Source organism: Corvus kubaryi, unplaced genomic scaffold (assembly GCF_017639235.1).
Source record: "Corvus kubaryi isolate FWS band 111438036 unplaced genomic scaffold, C.kubaryi_AGA036_p1.0 37385, whole genome shotgun sequence".
Taxonomy (NCBI): domain Eukaryota; kingdom Metazoa; phylum Chordata; class Aves; order Passeriformes; family Corvidae; genus Corvus; species Corvus kubaryi.
The window spans coordinates 13,940,177-13,959,947 of record NW_024581127.1 but is presented as its reverse complement, the minus strand read 5'-3'; the positions used below and the strand labels follow the sequence as shown (position 1 = coordinate 13,959,947).

Genomic DNA, 19,771 nt, shown 5'->3' with positions numbered 1-19,771 from the left:
ACATGCACAGCACTGAAGAACATAACTAGAATCTTTCCACAAGTTCCCCAGAGACTTACAAAACACAGGCTGCTCTTATTTCCTCTTGTTAGACCCCAAATAAGGGTTTTATCCTTGTTTCCTGCTACCTTAGTAGAACAGGAGACAATACTGCTGTATCCCATTGCCACAGGATATTGCTTTAGGACAGTCTCTCATTGAGATGTTTCTTATGATCAATTCTTGTTTCTAATCTAATCCCATAAGTGAAGAGTGTTCAGAAATAATCAGTGGCACTTCCTGATTTCTTCAGTCATGCTACGTCACTCCTGTTGCATCTCTGCAATCATCACACGGCTTCCTGCTGCCCTTATGCCTTGCACATTCCCCAAGCCTGTGCAAAGCAGATGGAAGATGCTGCCTACTCAGCATGCCACTGTTTCCCCTCTATGGACAGCAGAACGGGTCACAAGAAGAAAGATTCCTTCGATGGTAGCAAAAAATTTGGTATATTGGCATTCATAGTGGAAGGAGGGGCAGACCAGGAGGGAAAGGAGCCTTCCGGGCTCAGGACACAATAGGAAGATACAGTTTCAAAGACAGAACATTAATTTTAAAGGTCAGATGCATCTCTTTGCTACTGAAACAAAACCAAAACCAAACAACTAAATCAACCAACCAAATAGAAAAACAAATCCTAGTAAAACTACTGTATCATCCCAGAATTCAGAAAACATGGCAGAGCAAGAAGAGGAAGATGAATCTGTCTGTAACTATTGATGTGAATAAGCCCTTACTTTTCTCGGACATGGAGTTTTAGGGAAAGGAAGATCATCTCCTTAGCAAGCAATTCTCATGTCTGGAACCAAAGGCAGCAGACCAAGCATTGGAAGAGGTGATGTGGTAAGAAGCCCCTGTACTAGCACCGAAGAACTGAAAAATGCCACTAATGCACACACTTCATCAGCAAGATTGAGAAGGGAATGACCTGTCTAACAAGCAATGAAGAATACAAAGGAAAACAATTTATATAAAAAAAGGTATACAAGACTATACATGGTAGGAGAAAATAAATGAAGTGAAATGAGGTTACAAAAAAGGGGAAATTAAGATAATGGAAATGCAATGGTAAAGAAATGGTTTTCAAATTCACATACATTCCATGAGATGATATACCAGCCCTGTGCCATATGTACTGACATGGGCCATCTATGCAACCTAAGTCATAAATCTTGAGTTGCACCATGCCTTTCATGACTTCAGCTTTCATCCAGACAAAGCTTTTGATTGGAGTTACTGGAGCTTCATAAGCTGGTGGTATGTCTTGGCCACCTGTAGACTAAAGAAGGAGGGAAAAAATGCAGGAAAATACTTCAGGTAAGTATAAGATGCTGAATTTAGTCCAAAAAGAAAAGAACTTGACCAAATATGTGTCCTTGTTAACAGTCTCTAGATTGTGTCAAAGTACTACTTGGTCTATTTTGGCCTTGTAATATGTTCCCTGTTTAATTTCTTGTATATTGGAGAGATTGTTCTGTAGCATCTAAAAAATGTAATAATAGGGTTCTTGGCATTTATCCTGAGGATTCTTGGGAACTTCCTTTTTGAGTTCTCAGAAAAGCACTCCATTTGGCTTCTTTCTTGAGCCCTTAAAGGAGTTGTCATTACAAGATACAGTGTTATGACTTTATGTAATCTGTGGTTCTTGAAAAACAGAAGGATTTACTGAAAATTTCAGATTCATGAGAGTACATTCACCACAGAATACTGGATCATTTCAATAGCTAAAGGACACCTTTTTATTTACAAAATGTTTCAAAAATGTACAGCTAGGAAACAAAAACCCCCAAAGACTTATGGCTATCTTATTACAAACAAATAACTTCAGGAGCCTTACAGCTAAACACTTCATTTTTCCTATCTTCTTCCACTTTGATTATTTAATAATCAGAACAACTGCTGTGAAAAAGCAAGCCTATGGTAGCAGAAAATAGTTTTGTCATCACTATTTCTTCAATAACACTGACTGTTGTAGAACGGGACTGGTCATCCAGATTACTGCTCAACTTCAACCATTCCTTGTAAATGGAGTATTTTCACTGTATTTTCCTGAGTGTAATAATATTAATCCCTTCTTAAGAATTGGGATGCTTGAGTCCCTAGGGTGTTTCATTACTCCATAGTTATACTACCATACCTTAAAGAAAAATAAACTGTCCCCTCATCAAAGATTCCCTTTATACTTTTTGCCTTGACAATGTGGCAGCCACTTGCCATTTCTGGAACAAGAAACAGCCATCAAGTTACCAGCAAGAGGACAGTGATTTAATTAATGTTGTGACTTTACCAATTCTGCCTTGTCAGTAAGCTTATATAATGGATGTTAATGAAAGTATCTAGTTTTAACATATCAATATTATTCACATTGCAAGGTCACCTAGAAATCACACCACAAAGTGGCTTACATTGTCCCAGCAAATAGAGTAATGAAATAACAATAAGCAGCCCCCGTTGAAAAGGGGTTTAAAAATTTGAAAAACAAATAAACAAACAAAATTCCTCAAACAAAGAAATAAAACAAAAACCCCATCCACCAAACTTGGTATCGTTTAGGAAAAATTGTGAAATTCCACCTTTCATTTACCCGAAACTGGGATAGTGCAGTGTGAGGAGGAGGATACTTTTTTCTCAGATGTTTCCAGGATGTTTTGGAAAACTCCACAATCCCATTATCATTTATTCGTATTATCAGTGAACATGTAAACACACAGGCCAAAGAAGTAAAGGCTCTGGTTGACAATGCAGCAGCATACAAATTGCAAGAATGCAAGACTTTCACAATATTTAGAAACCTCTTATTAGCTTTTTACCTTTCATCTCTCACCCTTCTAGCACACTATGCCCTGCAGCAATGCTGTATTTCCCATCAGTCAGTCGAAAAGGCAAGTGACCTGAGCAAACAGTGCGCCAGACACTGACTGATAAGAAGCACATAGTCCATCCAGAACAGCACACTGGTAGGACAGACAAGGAGACACACACAGCTGGTGATTAGAAGAAAACATAGGTGAATGCATGGAGATAAGAAAATCCATCCTGCCTACAGCAATACCTCTTTGTTAAAAATCAGAGAAACAGATCTAGTCATCACTAGTAACAGAAGTGAGGGATTGGACCTGAGTACCTTCTGTATTATAGGAAAAAATACATTAATCAATCCATTCCATATCCAAAAAAAGTGAAGGTAAATGAAGAGAGTACAGAAAGTACACTTATTAAAAAAATGCTTTGTGGGAGCATCTACATTTCAAATTGGTTTTGGGAATGACACCTCTGTTCCTAGTATCAATTAAGGATTCAATACTTCTAAACAAACATGCATTTGGTATCTACTTCCTTTCAATTTTGAAATAGCTGTAATGCCAGTTCCTTCAGTGTCCACCTCTGTTCCTCACCTCTAAGCTTTTCATTACATACTAAATGCACTTCCGTAAATACTCTGGCAAACAGAAAACACAGTAACTTTCAGTTGAACAATTCTGCATAGCACCTTAACTAAGGACAGGACAGATCATCTGGTTTTCAGAAAATCAACACATTATAGATTGCAATATTCTTTGATGATACCAAATAAGGCTATTTTGAAACCATACATTTTTTTGTAAAACTCTTTCTGAAACACATTCCACTATCTGTTCATTATTATGAGCTTTATTAGAAAATTTTTAGTATTAGAAAATACATTGTAAACACCACATTTGTTGGACACCAAGAAATACACTAGTAATAGTTTGGACAGTATCTGAATTCAAGTGCTTCATATTTCAGAAAACATTTTTAACACATAATTTTGACTTCTTTAGGCGAATGTGGAGCATTTTTATGGTTTACCTCCAGCTGGCAACTAAGTACCATTCAGCTGCTCGCTCATTATTTCCTTGAGTGTGATGGGAAGAAGACTCAGAAAAAAAATTTCAAAAACTCATGGGTTGAGGTAAGAACAGTTAATCAGTGGGGAAAAAATAGAATGAAATATTATAATAAAATTCTAATTATTTATAATTAGAATTTATAATATGAAAATTTATAATAAAATTCCCCCCCACAACAACAGCAAATAAGTAAACCCCAAAAACAAGTGATGTGCAATGCAATTGCTCACCACCCTCTGACCAATGCCCAGCCTGTTTCCAAGAAGTGGTTGGTCACTTCCAGAGAAGCTCTCCTCCCCCCTTTCCCCCTCCCTCAGTTTTCATACTGAACATGACATCCTGTGGTATGGAATATCCCTTTGGCCAGTTTGGGTCTGCTCTCCTGGCTGTGCTCCCTCCCAGCTTCTCGTGCAGCTCCTCATTCACAGAGCATGAGACACTGGAAAGTGCTTGACTTAGAGTAAGCACGACTTAGCAACAACCAAAACATCAGTGTGCTATCAATGTTGTTCTCATGCTGAATCCAAACCACAGCACTGTACCAGCTGCTAAGAAGAAAATGAATTCTATCCCAGCTGAAACCAGGACAAGCATATAAAAATGCTACCAAGCAACTACAGTGGCAGCAGAGCTGTTCTCTGCATGTGTTCCAGTACAGTTAGTTGGCTTTACTGTCTTCTCTGACTCTCTGAAGCATTACAAGTGGGGAAGCTTGCACTCTTCTCATATTGCTGAGGTGTGACCACTCATGTTCTCTCTGAAAAAGTGGAATCAAGCATACCTTCAAATGCCTCCCAAGCCACTTCCCAGTTCCAGCCTCAAGAAAAACCCAAAGCTATATCATTCCACCTACCAGCCTAGACTTCTGCAGAAAGAAAATCTAGGAGCAGAGATCAAAAACAAACCATGGTGTTACCTAAACAGAACACAAGTCCAGGTTATGTTGTAGCACACATTCAGAGACAGGTTAGCTACTGCCAATGACTCCTCTGTGGGTAAAGACTTCCTGGGCGGGCAACTAGGGGGAGGAATAAACAATCTGTATTGCTCTAAACATGTACTTGCCAAAGAAAGAATGTTACAAAATATAGCACCTCTTGTATAAACTGGATGTCTTTCATATTGTCTTATGTAAATGATTTTATTAACAGATCTCTACAGTTTAAGCAGTCAAGCTTTGTGTCTGGCATCACTTAATGCCCTGCCAATCCTGCTCAGGCTGCAGCTCAGGGACAGGATGGTGGGCAGGCAGATGGGCCTGTCCTGTTTCCAGTCCTCAGTCCAGCTCCGCTGTCTGAGCCTGCCTGAACAGAACTCCCATCACAGCCAGCAGGCTACTACACAAAGATCACTGCAGGCATTAAGGTCACCAATACCAGTGTAAGATTTAAAAAATATTGTGTAAAAGGACAGCGTGCATCTGTCAGCATTTCACTACATGGCTGGACCCTTCTCTATTTCCTCTCTATGCCTCAACTAGTCTTTTTCACAATAGATAAGCATTTTAAGTGTAAGCTTTCGGAGTTGGAAAAAACTCCCAGATAAAAACCAAATTCTGTTACCAACCAGAAAACGAAAATATATAATTTCAGTAACATAATGCTACATGTGATAAACGAATAATGTACTAAGAAATCTAAAAATATATACATTTTTTAAAAAATTCTTATTTCCACATACCTTATTTAAAAAGCAGTGTGAGAATTACAAACCTTGCTGCTAAAGTGTTCTTAGTTTTCATAAATAATTACATTCAAAGCAGACTACTCCTTCATCTAGTACAAGTCAGCCTCATGCTAGGAAAATTAACGATACGTTGAAAACTGTACACTTACATTCTAGTCAAACACACAGAATGACCAGTTCATATCATCACTGACAGCCTGTTGCCACCAAAGACATTTGGTTTTGGTTCTTCCCAGAATATTTACTGCAGCCCTGAGAATGTAGAAAGTTCTTTAAGACAAATATTATACAAAATTTGGATCAGTAACAAAGAAAAATGAAAACATTCCGAAAGAATGACAAAGCACAGGGGAAAAGAACTATTGTGAAGTCAATAGTTTCAAAACCAAACACCCACTCGTAACTGGCAATGTGTAAGCCATAGAGAACAAAAATGCCTGCCCAGAAATGACATGTCAGCTAACACTGAAATGTGAGTTGCAGGAAGAAAAGAGAAAAATGCTTACCTGTGAATAGAAAAAGAAGCAATAGACCTAATGAGGGATGCCACTGCTCCAACTTTAGCAGCTTCCACTGCTCCCTGTAACCTGTATTGCACAGTTTCACCATAACTGATGAAAGGTTCATTGTAGATGACAATCTTCCCCTTGGCCTCCTGAGCTCTTTTGTGCAGTTCATCAAATGAGGCTACGACTATGACTTCCGCTGTAATTCCTGAAAGAAAGTATTACAGTGGCTTTAGCAATGCTTGCCTGTAGCTCTCCTATGGCCACTTCTAACAGACAGAAAAGCATGCACTGTGCAGAACTCAGGAAACCAGCATTAATTTTTTTCCTGAAAAAGGAAGACTATGTGAAATGTTTCATCAGGGATTGGTACTAAATAGATGTAATAGCACCCTGATCAAGTACACACACCTCTGTAAACTATGCTATCAGGCTGGTATTAAAACAGCTTGAAGGGCAAGAAGGATACATGGGGGGAATTTTATTCTCTGCATGTGCTTTAATGCCTCATTGTAATCACTTATAGTACAAAAACATTTGCAAAAGCTGCCTATGGGATTAATTAAAAAAAAAAGAAAAAGATAGTAATCTTTTCATGGAAATGTTTTGATATGTTGCTAAACAACTTAGCTTAACGTAAGACAGCTGGAAGCCCGTATTTTTAGACCGTAACTATTATAAAATGATTTAATCCATAATTGAAATTAAATTAAAGCTCTGCAGTGTCAACAAATTTTGCAATGTGAATAATAACAGCAACAACAATAATAATGATATTAATATCTTCATATTTAATTCAAGAGAATATAACATTTCTATTGGATCTCCTTCTGGGAGTTTCTCCAGGAATCCACATTTCCGAGGTCATGATACAGAAAACGCAGGCAGGTTCTTCTACAGGACTATTCACACATGGTAAGTTAGATCCCACCCAGTTCTTTGTTTTTAATAGTTGGAATAGTTTTAAATTGCTGTATTATCTTACTTGAAAACACAAAGAATGTTATAGATAAGCCAGAGAATCCTTCTAACTTTTAAGGACATTAATTGAGGAATTATATTTCACAGCATTTGAGAAGTAGTTTATTAAAATGGCCACAATGCTTAAAATTCAAATTTGTTGATTGGTTACAGAGATAAGTAGAGACTGCTTAACAACATGGGCTGGTACTTTGCTTCTAAATACAGAAGAAGTAATGGATGTCTGAAATTTTAGTGTTGTACATTTCACTTAAAAGTCACAAAATACATCAGTGAAAACTGAAACGAATAACAAATCCTCTAGCAAGGATTTGTCAGAATAAAGTGAAACTATCATGTTTTTAAGAATAAAATTATTCTTCTTGAAGAAGTCCCTTTTTTTGGTTGCTTGGTTGTTTTTTTGTGTGCGTGGAATAAGAATTATTTAGAGGATTTCAAAGACTTGTATTTAAGACCATAATACACGAGAAAAACTCATAGAAAAATAGGAAGGTAATGTCTCCCAGCATCAGTGCACCCAGGCTCATGGCTTAAGATGAAACTACACTTCAAAACCTTAAATAAACCATTCCACAGAAGTTTGCTTTCATTAGAGTGTACCACTAAGAGTTCAACTGACATTTACTGCTACAACAAAAGTGAGTTTTAGCTACAAAAATAACCTAGTGTGAGAGGCATAAAAATTTTAACTATTCAGATTCTTACCTTAACCTGGCAGTGTTTTAGAGAGGCAAACCATAGAATCACCTTCACATATTACTAGCTGCTGTTTGCAGGCAGGTGAGCATACTAACAGACTCCAGCTGCTTGTAATTAATGGCAGGTTCAGCTGCCTAGCTAAGGAACATCCCAGCAACAGGATCATTTTGGGTATGAAACCATGCCACTGGAAATAAAGCCAGGTATCTGCAAAATTTCATTTTCCACAAGAGAAGTCATGGTCTCAGTAGGTTGATACTGCAATTTCTATTTCATATTAGCTCTCCCCAGTGCTCCACTTGGATCGTGCAGCAGGCACTGGAAGGACGCACGTCTTGGTGGCTGTTCGTCAAAGGAAGCGAGGAGTGTAACTCTTCTGGGCATTACTGCATAGATGAACAAACACCACCTCTGAAAAGTTTTTTAAGAAAGCTCCAGACAGCTAGTAACTATCTATAATTCCTAAGAAATTTATGGCCCTTCCTAGATGACAGGCATCAGGAGTTTGTACAGTGAGACTTACTGGGAATTTGTGCTAAGGGAAAGCTAAGGGAAAGAACACAGAGTTGCAAACTCTAGCTCAGTATCTCTACCCTTGAATGTCCCCAAAGAAGCTAAATAAAGCCATCCTTTCATAAAACAAAACAAACATTCTCTCTGCAAGTTTAACTTAATGGCAGCATGGTATACATTAAAGCGTGAATTACAGTGCTTTCTGTAAAACTTCACTCTTGTGTAGCTTCTGATTAATTCAATTACTCACGTGCATTTAAGTGCCAATTTATACCATTTCAGATTCTTCAACTGAAGAGACAAGAGCAATGTTTATCTTTGTGGACACACACAAACCACCCTTAAACCTTCTGTGCAAAAGGGGAAATTAAACAAAAACCCCAATAGTTTACCTGTTTAAGGAGAACGAGTTATTCCCTTTAGAAACTGGAAATGTCTCACCTTACTGAACCTTTAAGCAAATTAATAGAAATCTATCCTAGTGTCTCCTACCAATTCAGTGCCTCATGGCTCTGCTTCCCATGTGGAAAGATATTGTCTCTCTTTCTTGCACCTATCATTATGTTACTGGCTGTGTGTTATTGAACAGAATTCTTCAGAAACCCCATGTAAGGAGGAAGACAGATTGCCTGCTTACTTAAGCAAGCTATAAAGATTATAACCCACACAGTCCAAGAGATGAATACAGAGTATTTGGGGAATTAGCTAAGTAAAGGGCATGAATCATAGAAAGCAGAATTACAAACATGATAAACTTGGCTGAGTGTATAAAGCTGAAGACTATTTGTTTGATCTCATCACATGAAACATATTGTTGGGTTGGGCAAGTGAGCAACAGAATCTAGGTAGTACTATAGGTTTCCTCTCATTTCTCATATTAAACAGCAAATTGTACCTGGTTGTTTCTGAGAATTAAGGTATGGGAAGGGTGTTAATGGTGGGAACAAGCAGGCAAATCTCAATTACCAACAAAAAAATATTTTACAAAGTCCTCTGTACCCTGAAATGCATGTTTCTATCTCAAAACTTGAATATGCCACACCTCTGATGATCACATTGCCAATTGGAATAAGCGGCATGATACGCATTAGCAATCTAAAATCGGTCACAGACGGGATGGACACAAGACTGATTTTTTATATATATATATATATATATATATGTGTGTGTGTGTATGTGTGTATATATATGTAAAAGCACCCATAAATCAGCTGTGTGTAACACTGCCATATATAAGAAGTCTGATTCTTGGCATGAACAAATCTGTCTGGAGAGTCACCACCTCACAGCTGTTTACCTGCCAGCAATGATGCAAGGAGTAGATTAGTTCAAACGGATTCCTCACAAGATAACTTCTTCTCCACAAGATTAACTGCAGCTAATATTTAAGTCATTTTAGTATCTAGAGATAAGCATCTATCTGTGTTAGTAACAGGCTTCAGTGAAGAGAAAGAAAAAAAGGAAAATCCATCCTATTATCAGATTTTAAGGACTGGTGAATCTTTATTAAAACATCAATGAAATTTCATACAGAATACATTTTTATTTATTAGTATCCCAGAAACACTCTCTTCATAAACACACAGAAATTCAATCAAGTTAGTTACAATCTATTACTACATTAAAAGGATTTAGTAAACCCAGAAAGAAGTATTATTTGCATACTGTTTAATCTTACTGGATACCAATTTCCTCACTACTTAACTATGGCCTTACTTTCTTCTTTTTTCCCCCCAGTCTCATTTTTGTCATCCAGTTAATAGCATCAGTACCTTGGAGATCCAGTTACAAAGCCAAATTCAGTCATCATTTATTTAACAATGAATTATTTTCAATAGCAGCAAGCAAGCAACTCACTCCTATGTACCTCCCAAACTCCATTTACTTCACACTAAAGTAAGAATTATGATTTCTTCTACAAATCACACTACAGAATGGTGATGCTATTGATCCACATGCACTGAAGCTGCCACCATCAAATAAATAAGCTGATGAGCAAGGCAATTTTTGCTTAAAACAATTAAAATACAGTAATTTTAAGCCTAGACAAAACAAAGCTGGAAAAGAAATATCAACACAAAAAGTCAACAACATACCTAATTGTTCTGATAACTGTGGAAATTTTGAAACTGGAGATGTATCTGAAACATGTCCTGGCCTCTGCAGTCATGAAGACAAGAGGGAGACAGAATGCTACCTCCCCATTCATCAGACCCAGACACCAGGGTATCGGGACAGGAAATCAAGAGAGCTCTTCATGGTAGAGCAAGGGCAACAACACACAAGCACAGTGCCTGAAATCCATGTGCTGATTGCAGCCCTGCCTCACAGAGCAGCAAGGTCAGGCCACCCTCATACCTCATTTCCTGCAACATCCCAGATTTCTCTGTTTCTACTTCAGCTCTCCCCACAAAGCTAATTTAGCCCAAAAGCTGCTTCATCAAGGTATACTGTATTTCATGCTGACCCTAAACACACGCAGGCAGTAGCCCCAAGCTTTTCTTACCTTAGCCTGGCTATTCCCATTGTCCTTCAGACTTGATCCTCTCTCCACATTGAAAGTACCATGCCCATGCTTCTTTCAGATACAGCTCATGAGCACTGTCTTGTGCCCATTTGCAAGGTAGTTTCTTTCACAGAGTTACAGAGAACCTAGAATTTTTTTGCATGGGTCACAGGATACAAAGGTAGATGTGCATATCTGGAGATAAGGTAGTTGTTGGGACAGGTCTAAGGAAAGAAGGTCTCGGGGAATGGAGGGAAAAGGCAAATATATTCTTCAAAGCTAAGTAAGATTAGGGACTTGGAATTATATCCTTTTTTAAGTTCACTATCCTCTAAAATCAGCTCAGAAAACATTTTCCTCCTCAACTTCTATCATACCTCTCTTAAAAACATGTCGCTTTCTAACACTCTCCAGGAATTAGTTCAGCTTTCCTGCAATGCTCCACAAAATTCAACTAGATTTTCAGAAAAACAAACCCAAATTCTTTGTCTCTAATGACCTCATCCAATTAAGGTTTCATGTCAGGCTGAAGCAAATGAAAGATTAATATCATCACTTCTTTTTCTTTCTCATTCAAAAATTATTAGCATGTACTGAAAAATTGAAATATTCTAACACCTAGAAACACATTTGCTCTGTCAACACTTATAAATATGTAATAATATAAGAATTATAATATGAAGAAAATATTAAATATTTTAGGGGAACCGTGAAATGAAGAAGAGGGTTTTATCAGGAAGAAAGATTTTGTAAAATGTGAATAATACTTCTAGAAAATGTGACCTTCCTACTCTGTGGAACAGCAAAGAGAATTACTTCATGAAAATAAAATTACATAGGACAGTTATAAAAAAGGATATGAGGCTATTCAGCGCTGATGCATTGCACAGAGACTAAGTATATTGTACCATTCCTTAAGAACACAAAGAAAAATTAACAGTGTATAATAGTCACATTTTTGAAAAATATGATTTAAAATTTCCAGCAAGTACTGGCTCTCTTTAGAACAGTTTGGTTTCAATAATATGTAGCTTTCTGTGCAACACAAATCCTAGGAGAAAATGGGTTGGACCTATCCCCCAGCACAAGGCCTTGGACGCCAAAAGAGCAGGGCAGCAGGTTAGGTTCTCCTGGGAGCAGCCCTGCACAGACCACAGGCTTGCTATGCATTGTATAGGGAGAATTAGACACTCAAAAACCAGATCCACAAAAATCAGTTGCTGAGAACACAGGTGCTCAAGGCAGGAAGTGCTGAGGACAACCATTCCCTCCTCAAGGTGCCAGTCACTGCCAGCTATTCCTTTGGATGAAGGGAACGTTGCCATCCAGCTGTGCATGCATACCCCACACATGCAGAAAATCATATTCAAATCCTGCCTTCATTAGCTTCAGCCTGGACTTAACATCCTTGAGGTAACCACCCTCAACTCAGTGACACTGCAAAAGAACAAGACCCGAAAATCCAATTTTTTGCCATTGGCAATCCACACACTTCACGCAAACATTCGTTAAAGCAGCGGCTGGATCCGATGTTCTTCCCAGACAGCACGTCCACCTCAAAGCCATGCAGCTACTCCCACTCTCCAAATCTTTGAAACGCTACTGCACTAACTTTTAGCCCAGATGCTGGGTCACTGAAGACCAGTGTCTAAGGTCCTTCAGGGATCTCATCTTTTACATTCCAAGAAAAATGGTAGCATAATTACCATAGCACAAGCAGTGCTGCTTTAAGTAATAATAAACAATCCAGGCATGCAATACTGAGGCTCGTGGTCTCAAGATGTCAATCAATAGCTCCTCACACATGAAAGAAGAGGCATCCAGTGAAGACAGGAGGGCTTTGCCATGCACTGTGCTCTCATGCCTACAACTCTCTCCATCCCCTGTTCTCACCACTGAACCCCTCATTAAAGGGGTACCCAAGGCCCTCCAGAAGGATCACATTTTCTTCCAGGAGATCAGTGGTTATCCAAGATGCTGGCAGCTCAGGGGTAAATCCTCTGATACACATTAAAAATAACTTTTTGTTGGCCTTTTGTTTATCTAGCTGAATCCCCTAATCCACTTCACCACTGAGAAAAAAAAAGAGGAGGGTCAACACTGGGGGCAAAATGCATCAGCCAGGACTGGGGCCAGACCACTTCTTTCAGCAACATCCCTGGTTTAATAAAATGGTGGACCTACAGCAACAGCATACACCAACAACTTCAAGACAACATGCATTATTCCCATTTTATACATAACAGGCTGGAACTATTTTCATATTATCTAACTCCAAAACTCCTATCACCTTCTGTAAGAGCACAGCTGGACCAAACGTTGACAATTAAACAAAAAAAACCCCTCCATGACTTGAAGACAAAAACTAGGAAAAAGTCTGCCAATACATCATGTGTATATTATTTCAGTTTTGCTGCAACCAACAGTACACAAAAACCAGAGACTGTTCCTTTCCTTGAGGAGACATTTCAGGGCAGGCTGCTCTGAAGTTGGTTCTGCTTGTCAGTACTCCTTTAAAATTAAAGGGCATGGTCGCCCATCAGGATAAAAAAAGTGCATCTTAAAACACATGCAAAAAAATGAATTCTTTGATACTTTATGGTCAAACATCTGCTAAACTACTACTTTCCTTCAATTATGGGATTCTCAAAGCAACAATTATATCTATTTTCCTCAGAATTTGGGGGATAAAATCAGTACTACCAGAAATCAACAGTCTCTCTCTCTATATATATATCTATGCTTGCCAATGTTGAAACACTGAAAATTAGAGAAGGACATTGACTAAATATGGTAAATCTCTAGTTTTCCAGCTCCCAAAACTGAGCTCTTCTAACATTCAATCCTGTTTATTACCTAGGAATCCATTTCTTCGAGGTGATGACTGTTTTCAGTCTCTGCTGATTTCTGGAAATCCAGGTCACTCTGTTTCATGTTTCTTGTCTTCCTGTCACTAAAGTGCGCCATAAAGTTACTCCCTCCTTGTAAGGAGATCAAAGGAAGTGAAAACTTTCTCTTTGACGCAACACCTTCACATCTTGGAATACACTTGGAGAGGGAGAACACTGGGTGTTTTTCCTCTTCAGTAGAAAAATCTAACCTTTTCTATACTCTCCCCTTTTTTTGCTGTGTAAATCAGATGGAATCTGGGAACTCGACATCCTGGCATATTTCCCAGTCATGAAGGAGAAAGTAGGATTTTATCCCCAAGATCACAAGGTACTGAAAAACCTCCTGCACATCATCCAACTGTTCTGTATCTAAGCCAATGTGGGCAAATCTCATCAAATCAAATAGATGAGGAAAGCTCTGTGCACATCCCAGTAGGGTTTCAATGCCATAGGCATGAGTTAGATAGAAGACCTGCAGGAAGAGACATTCCTGGTATCCTGGAGTCAGTGCTGGCTTGGACTCCATAGCTAAAAATACTGCTGCTTTTTAGAGCTTCCTGTTCCTGCTCTGAAGGACTGCAGATTTTTTTCCACACTCACATGGTGTATGCTGAAATGGAAAGTAACAAACCTCAGCATGTGCTGTAGTCATTGGGTCACTCTTAGGAAACACTGGTTTGGATTTCCATGGACAGAAAGGAAAATAATTTCCTGAATTTCCAGCATCCAAAGCCAGGTTTCTAATTGCTGTTAGGCTATTGCCATGTTAATGAAGAGCCCTCCAGAGCACTTGCTCGGGGTGCTGAGCTCCAGGAGGAGCTCTGAGGGAACCAAAGGCCACCAAGTCCAGCACCAAGTTTTAAGTTTCTGCCCATTGTTAAGCTAAATTTCTGACAATTCCTATTGTCTTAGCTTCTCAGATCACAAGCCTGGGGCCAAATCATGGGAAGGGAGGAATACAAGACATAACTGAGAAGGTGAAAAAACAAGAAATGGTCTCCTGTACCTCCTGCTGGGATGTGGGAGTCAGCCCCTCTCATCTTAACCCCATTCCTAGACCTTAAAAGACAAGAAGTCCAACCAATGCCATCCTCTGTCTCCAGGCATCAGTAGTGTCAAGGAAGGGATCTGTTTGGGCTATACCGAGACAGTGGTTTGTAAACAGAGGGGTCTGAAACATATCCTGATAGGAACACTGACTTAAAACATGCAGTAACTATCAAGCTAACACCAAACAACCAGGGATCATCTGCACAGTCCACTTTAGAGGCAGCTGTGAAGGAACCAAAGAATCATCATGGAGCCAACATCTGAAGGACAGTCTTCAGCCTTTAAAACATCCCTCTGCCAAAGCTCAGCACAGCAGCAGTAGATGTCCCTAGTCTGATCCCATGTAACAACAGTACTGTAACGACAGGATAACTGGCATCAGGCATCTCACACTGAGTTGCATTATTTTGATTACAGGAAGACTCACACTCCCACAGCTTCTTGGCTAATACAAGATGTATCAGAACTGCTGATAATCCCTCAGAGGGAAACTGTTCAACTATTTCTGATGTGATTTAGGGCAGCCTTCTATCCCTTTTTCTTAGGAATAAGGTACTGTGGCAATCCTCAGAAGTGATAAGGCAGTGGTTTTAATAGTCTAACTACACATTTTTTATTCCATGCTTGGTATGAGTGAGTGTTCTAGGACAGCACTTTTCTGAACAGCACGCCTTCCGGTTCTCTTGCCCACAGAGGCTGGTGATGAGCAGCTCTTACCAGACATTTCCGTCAGCCAGGAGGATGGTCCAGTGATTGGAAGAACAAGAGCCAAGTGCTCACCAGGGACCAGCTACCCCACATAACCTTCTCAAGCACGAAAACCTGTCACAGCTTGCGCAGAGCAAGATGAGACCAGCAGAAATAAGAAAAGGCACAAATGGTAGGAGAGTCATAAGATAAGTAATTTAACCAAAAATATTCCAGAAAGTGTGAGAAACAGACCACTCTTTTGTGAGAGATCTCATTGCCGTAAAGTCTTCTAGCACCAACACATATACCTCTTCAGCAACATGGCAGATGTCAGAGGAAAGTAAAATTGTGAGAAAGAATGATGTGAGGTTTTTGAACACTACTCAGGATAAACCAGCACTGGATGATATGATCCTATCTTTCAACATATAGGATCTTTACAGATGAAAAATATCACAGTGTCCTGCAGTGGTAGGGAGGAGAAGAGAGATCCAGCAGGCAAGAATTGTGCAGCAAGATTTCTTTCATTTAATTATTTTACAACTTTTTTACAGGCTTTTTTCTTCATAGTCTAATTGGTCAAAGGATCAGCCACCCCTTGGGGTGATTGGCTAAAAATCCTAAAACATCCATTGTCAAAATATTTTCCTACTGTACTATAAACAAGGTTTTGCAAGGTTGCAGGTGTTCATAACTTATAGAACTCTGCTAATATCTTCTGTGAGAGAGAAAAATATCTCACGGGACTGGAAAGAAGCAAGAGAAATTCTTGCTAGCTGCATATTTGTATCCACAGAAAAAGAAGGACGTAATTAGCCTCTGTGAGTATTTTTAACATGTAAATTCAGTAAATCTCTAAAAAAAAAAAAGGCAAACCTAGGAGTAAAACCAGGCAAGGGCAAAAAACTACACAACTAAGAAAGAGAAGTGAAAAACAGACTTTTTGGGATGTGAAGATGTTTGCCAAAATTAAATTGCAGGTTCCCTTTGCAGGTTCAGCAACACTTGCTAAACACCAAAAAACCCCTTCTAATTTTAGCTTACTTTTTAGGAAGCTTGATATAGGACTGGAAAGGATACAAAATAAGTTGTAGGCTTAAGCTTTGCTGTAAATATTCTCCTATCAAAGCACTAAACCTTGCACATATCATGGGACTAACAGATATTAATGGTTCTAGTTGCATTGCATTTAGGAATGGGTTTACCTCCATATGACAGAACTATCTCAGATAAACTGACAGCTGCAATTTTGCAAACCAAGTATGATTTATTCCAAGCATATCTTAAATTATCCAGTTCTATTTGTTGCATTTTGAAAGGCTAGATATTTTTTCTAAAAAAACCCAGCTTTTATACATTGTTTCATTTCAAACAGAAAGCTCGCTATCACAAAGATTTACAATTCATAAAAAAATTATGAGTATCATGTTAGGTTTTATTTCCTAAACTAAATTTATTTTCTCAAAAAGAAATACAAATGCTTTTGAAGTGGTCTAGGAATAAGCATATTGGTTTTTATGGAGAGCAGTCACAGAAGAAGGTTCTCATCTGGCCTTTAAATAACAATTCTGAAAGCTTCACATCAATATGTACAAAAAGAGATCTTATAAATCATTTTGTTCGTAGACAAGCTGATATTTTGGGGTTTAAAAGAGCAGAATCTTGTTGAGTGCAGCTCATGGTTATTCTTGCCCCTGAGTAACATATCACACGTGATCATCTAAAAGGCAACACACAGATAAGTAACAGGTAAGTGACAAAGTGAGCATGTAAGCAGTGTCACCAGGTAAGTTTCAAGGTGAACATGAGACAGGGAAGGAAAGGACACACAGATACCAACTGCCATGTTTAGCAAGGGGCTTGAACACTCCAAGCTCAGCTCCTTTTCCTGCTGTCTTTTTTTTTACTGGAGTTAAGGGCTAAGCTTGGCAAGATAGGGCAGCTGAAGAAAAGGAGAAATCATGTGTCAACTTGACACCCCATGGAGAACTTCTTTCCTGCCAACCACAATGGAGCACCAGAATCTTTGCAATGAGGTTCAGCAGTGTTCAACAAAACGGTATAAACTTAATGGAAAATTCAGGAATCAACTCTAATTTTACAAGCCTGTTCAACCCAACAGTACTAATATAAACTGCATCAGTCACAACCACACCATATAGAAAAATCCCAGGAGAACAGCACCTTGTTTTGCAGAACTATTACAGCAAGAAGAAAACCAGTCTGATGACTGAGAGAAGTTATTGGGGGTACAATACAGTTTGGTGTTAAAAAGCAAGTGATACGTAATTCCAAAAGGAAGAGTTACCTTCTGGAGGAGTTGCAATACTGTTCCCAAGTCCCAAAATAGCAATGCTGTGATTCCTTGGTTGCAGCATCACTGCAAACTCTTCTCCTCTTTCCCAGTGTGGTACTTTCACAGGCTCCAGATGCACATTTTCCAGCCCGTCTTTCTGCAGGGCACTGAACATATATTTGATGGCTGCCTCTAAGTTTTTTGAACCACTGAGTCTAGGTCCTATGGTGTCAGCAAAAACTGCTAATCTTTCATAGGATCTGTTCTGAGCCTTTCCATGAACAGCAAGATCAATAATAGCCTTAGCAATATTAGTATAGCCAGCTATCTCATTTTTAATGCCTTCAAATGACTTCAGGGAACTGCCATATCTTCTCAAAGATTTCCCAGTATAGTGGTGTAACAAATTCATGAGAAATATTAAGAATAAGTACTTCATTTTTCTCTCTTTCTTCTTTTCCACAGATGGCCTGTTGGAGAGGCAAAAAGAAAAAAAAGCAAGTTTAAAAAATCATACACCTATCAGCAATACTTTTTTCTATTGGGATTGGCAGACAGAAATGAAATGAAAAGAAATTAGTTTTTCATGCAAATGCTTTGATCAGAACTAGCAGGAAAGTAAACTCAAGTTGAAGACAGAGTTATTGAAAGCAAATGAAAAAGATACTTAGGCCACTGGACACAATCTTTGTTGCAGTCTTTAGAAATATCCTTGGAATGCTGCATCTCTTTAAATAAACACATTCTTCAATGAATCAAAACCCAGGGCTGCTCCCATGCAGGAGGAGTTTTGTATCTCCTTTCTGTTAGGAGCAGGACTTTTCAGAAGTGCCAAATCAAATGTCTTTACACAAAACATTCAGAGAAAAGCTTTTCTTAAAACTATTCATGAATAAAAAGTTCTTCTTAATCTCCATCTTCATAATCAGGAAAGTACTTTTTATTTTACTAAAAATGTAAGAGCGATTTAGATCCAATGCCTCCTGTGTAGTGGTTTTGGCTAAGTTAGAGATAATTTTCTGCTTCGTAAGTGGTACAGTGCTGTGTTTTGGATTTAATATGAGAATAATGTTGATAACATGCTGATGTTTTGTTTGTTGCCGAGTAGTGCTTACCCTAAATCAAGGACTTTCCAGTGTCTCATGCTCTGCCAGTGAGGAACTGCACAAGAAGCTGTGAGGGAGCACAGCCAGGACAACTGACCCACACTGGCCAAAAGGATATTCCATACTAAATTCAGTACACAAACTGTGGGAGTTGAGTGGAAGGGGCTGATCACTTCTCAGGGAAAGGCTGATCAGCAGGTGATGAGCAATTGTATTGTGCATCACTTGTTTTTCTTGGGTTTTATTTATTTTTTATTATTATAATCATTATTATTGTAAGACTCTACTTCTTTCCATCTACTAAACTGTTCTAACCTGAACCCACAAGTTTTTGTACCTCTTCTTCTGTGTCTTCTCCTTATATCACTGAGAGGTGGGAGGGGGAAGGGAGTGTGTGTCTGCATGGTACTTAGTTATCATCTGGGGTTAAACCATGCCAGAATATTAACAAGCTTTCTTTGGATCCTCTTCCGTCTTTCAGGGCTTTATTCCACAGGACTTATATCAAGCAAATCTTCAAAGAGGTCAAAGTCTTCTCTCATGAAGTTCAGTGCTGTGATCTTGCTTTTTGACCTGCTCCTTGGATCCTGAACTCCATTATCTCATGTCACTGTAGCCAAGGCTGCCTTTGACCTTCACACCACAACCAGCCCTTCTTTGCTTTATGAAGTCCACCGTAGCACCTCTCTTTGCTGGCTTCTCTATAACCTGTGTCAGGCACCTCCTGGATTGCTTATAACCTGTGATGACCCTCCAGCAGATATTGGGATGGTTAAAGTACACCATGAGCAACAGGGCCTGTGAATGAGAAGCTACTTCTAGCAGTTAAGGCCTCATCTACTTATTCTTCTTGCTCAGGTGGCTTATAACACACAGCTGCTACAGTCACCCATACGGGTCTGCTCTTTAATCCTTATCCACAGGCCCTCTGTTGGC

The 19,771-nt window shown here is 38.9% G+C and overlaps 1 protein-coding gene across 1 annotated transcript in view; it reads right to left on the bottom strand.

The window, feature by feature from the left end:
• CPQ (carboxypeptidase Q) overlaps window positions 1–19,771 on the bottom strand; it is a 149,090-nt gene that overhangs the window by 112,946 nt on the left and 16,373 nt on the right. The window contains exons 2-3 of the mRNA XM_042036244.1: window positions 17,742–18,199; window positions 6,104–6,311 (exon numbers count right to left, since the gene is read on the bottom strand). Of these exons, the coding sequence (XP_041892178.1) occupies window positions 6,104–6,311; window positions 17,742–18,199 (666 nt within the window). The remainder of the gene's footprint in view (window positions 1–6,103; window positions 6,312–17,741; window positions 18,200–19,771) is intronic.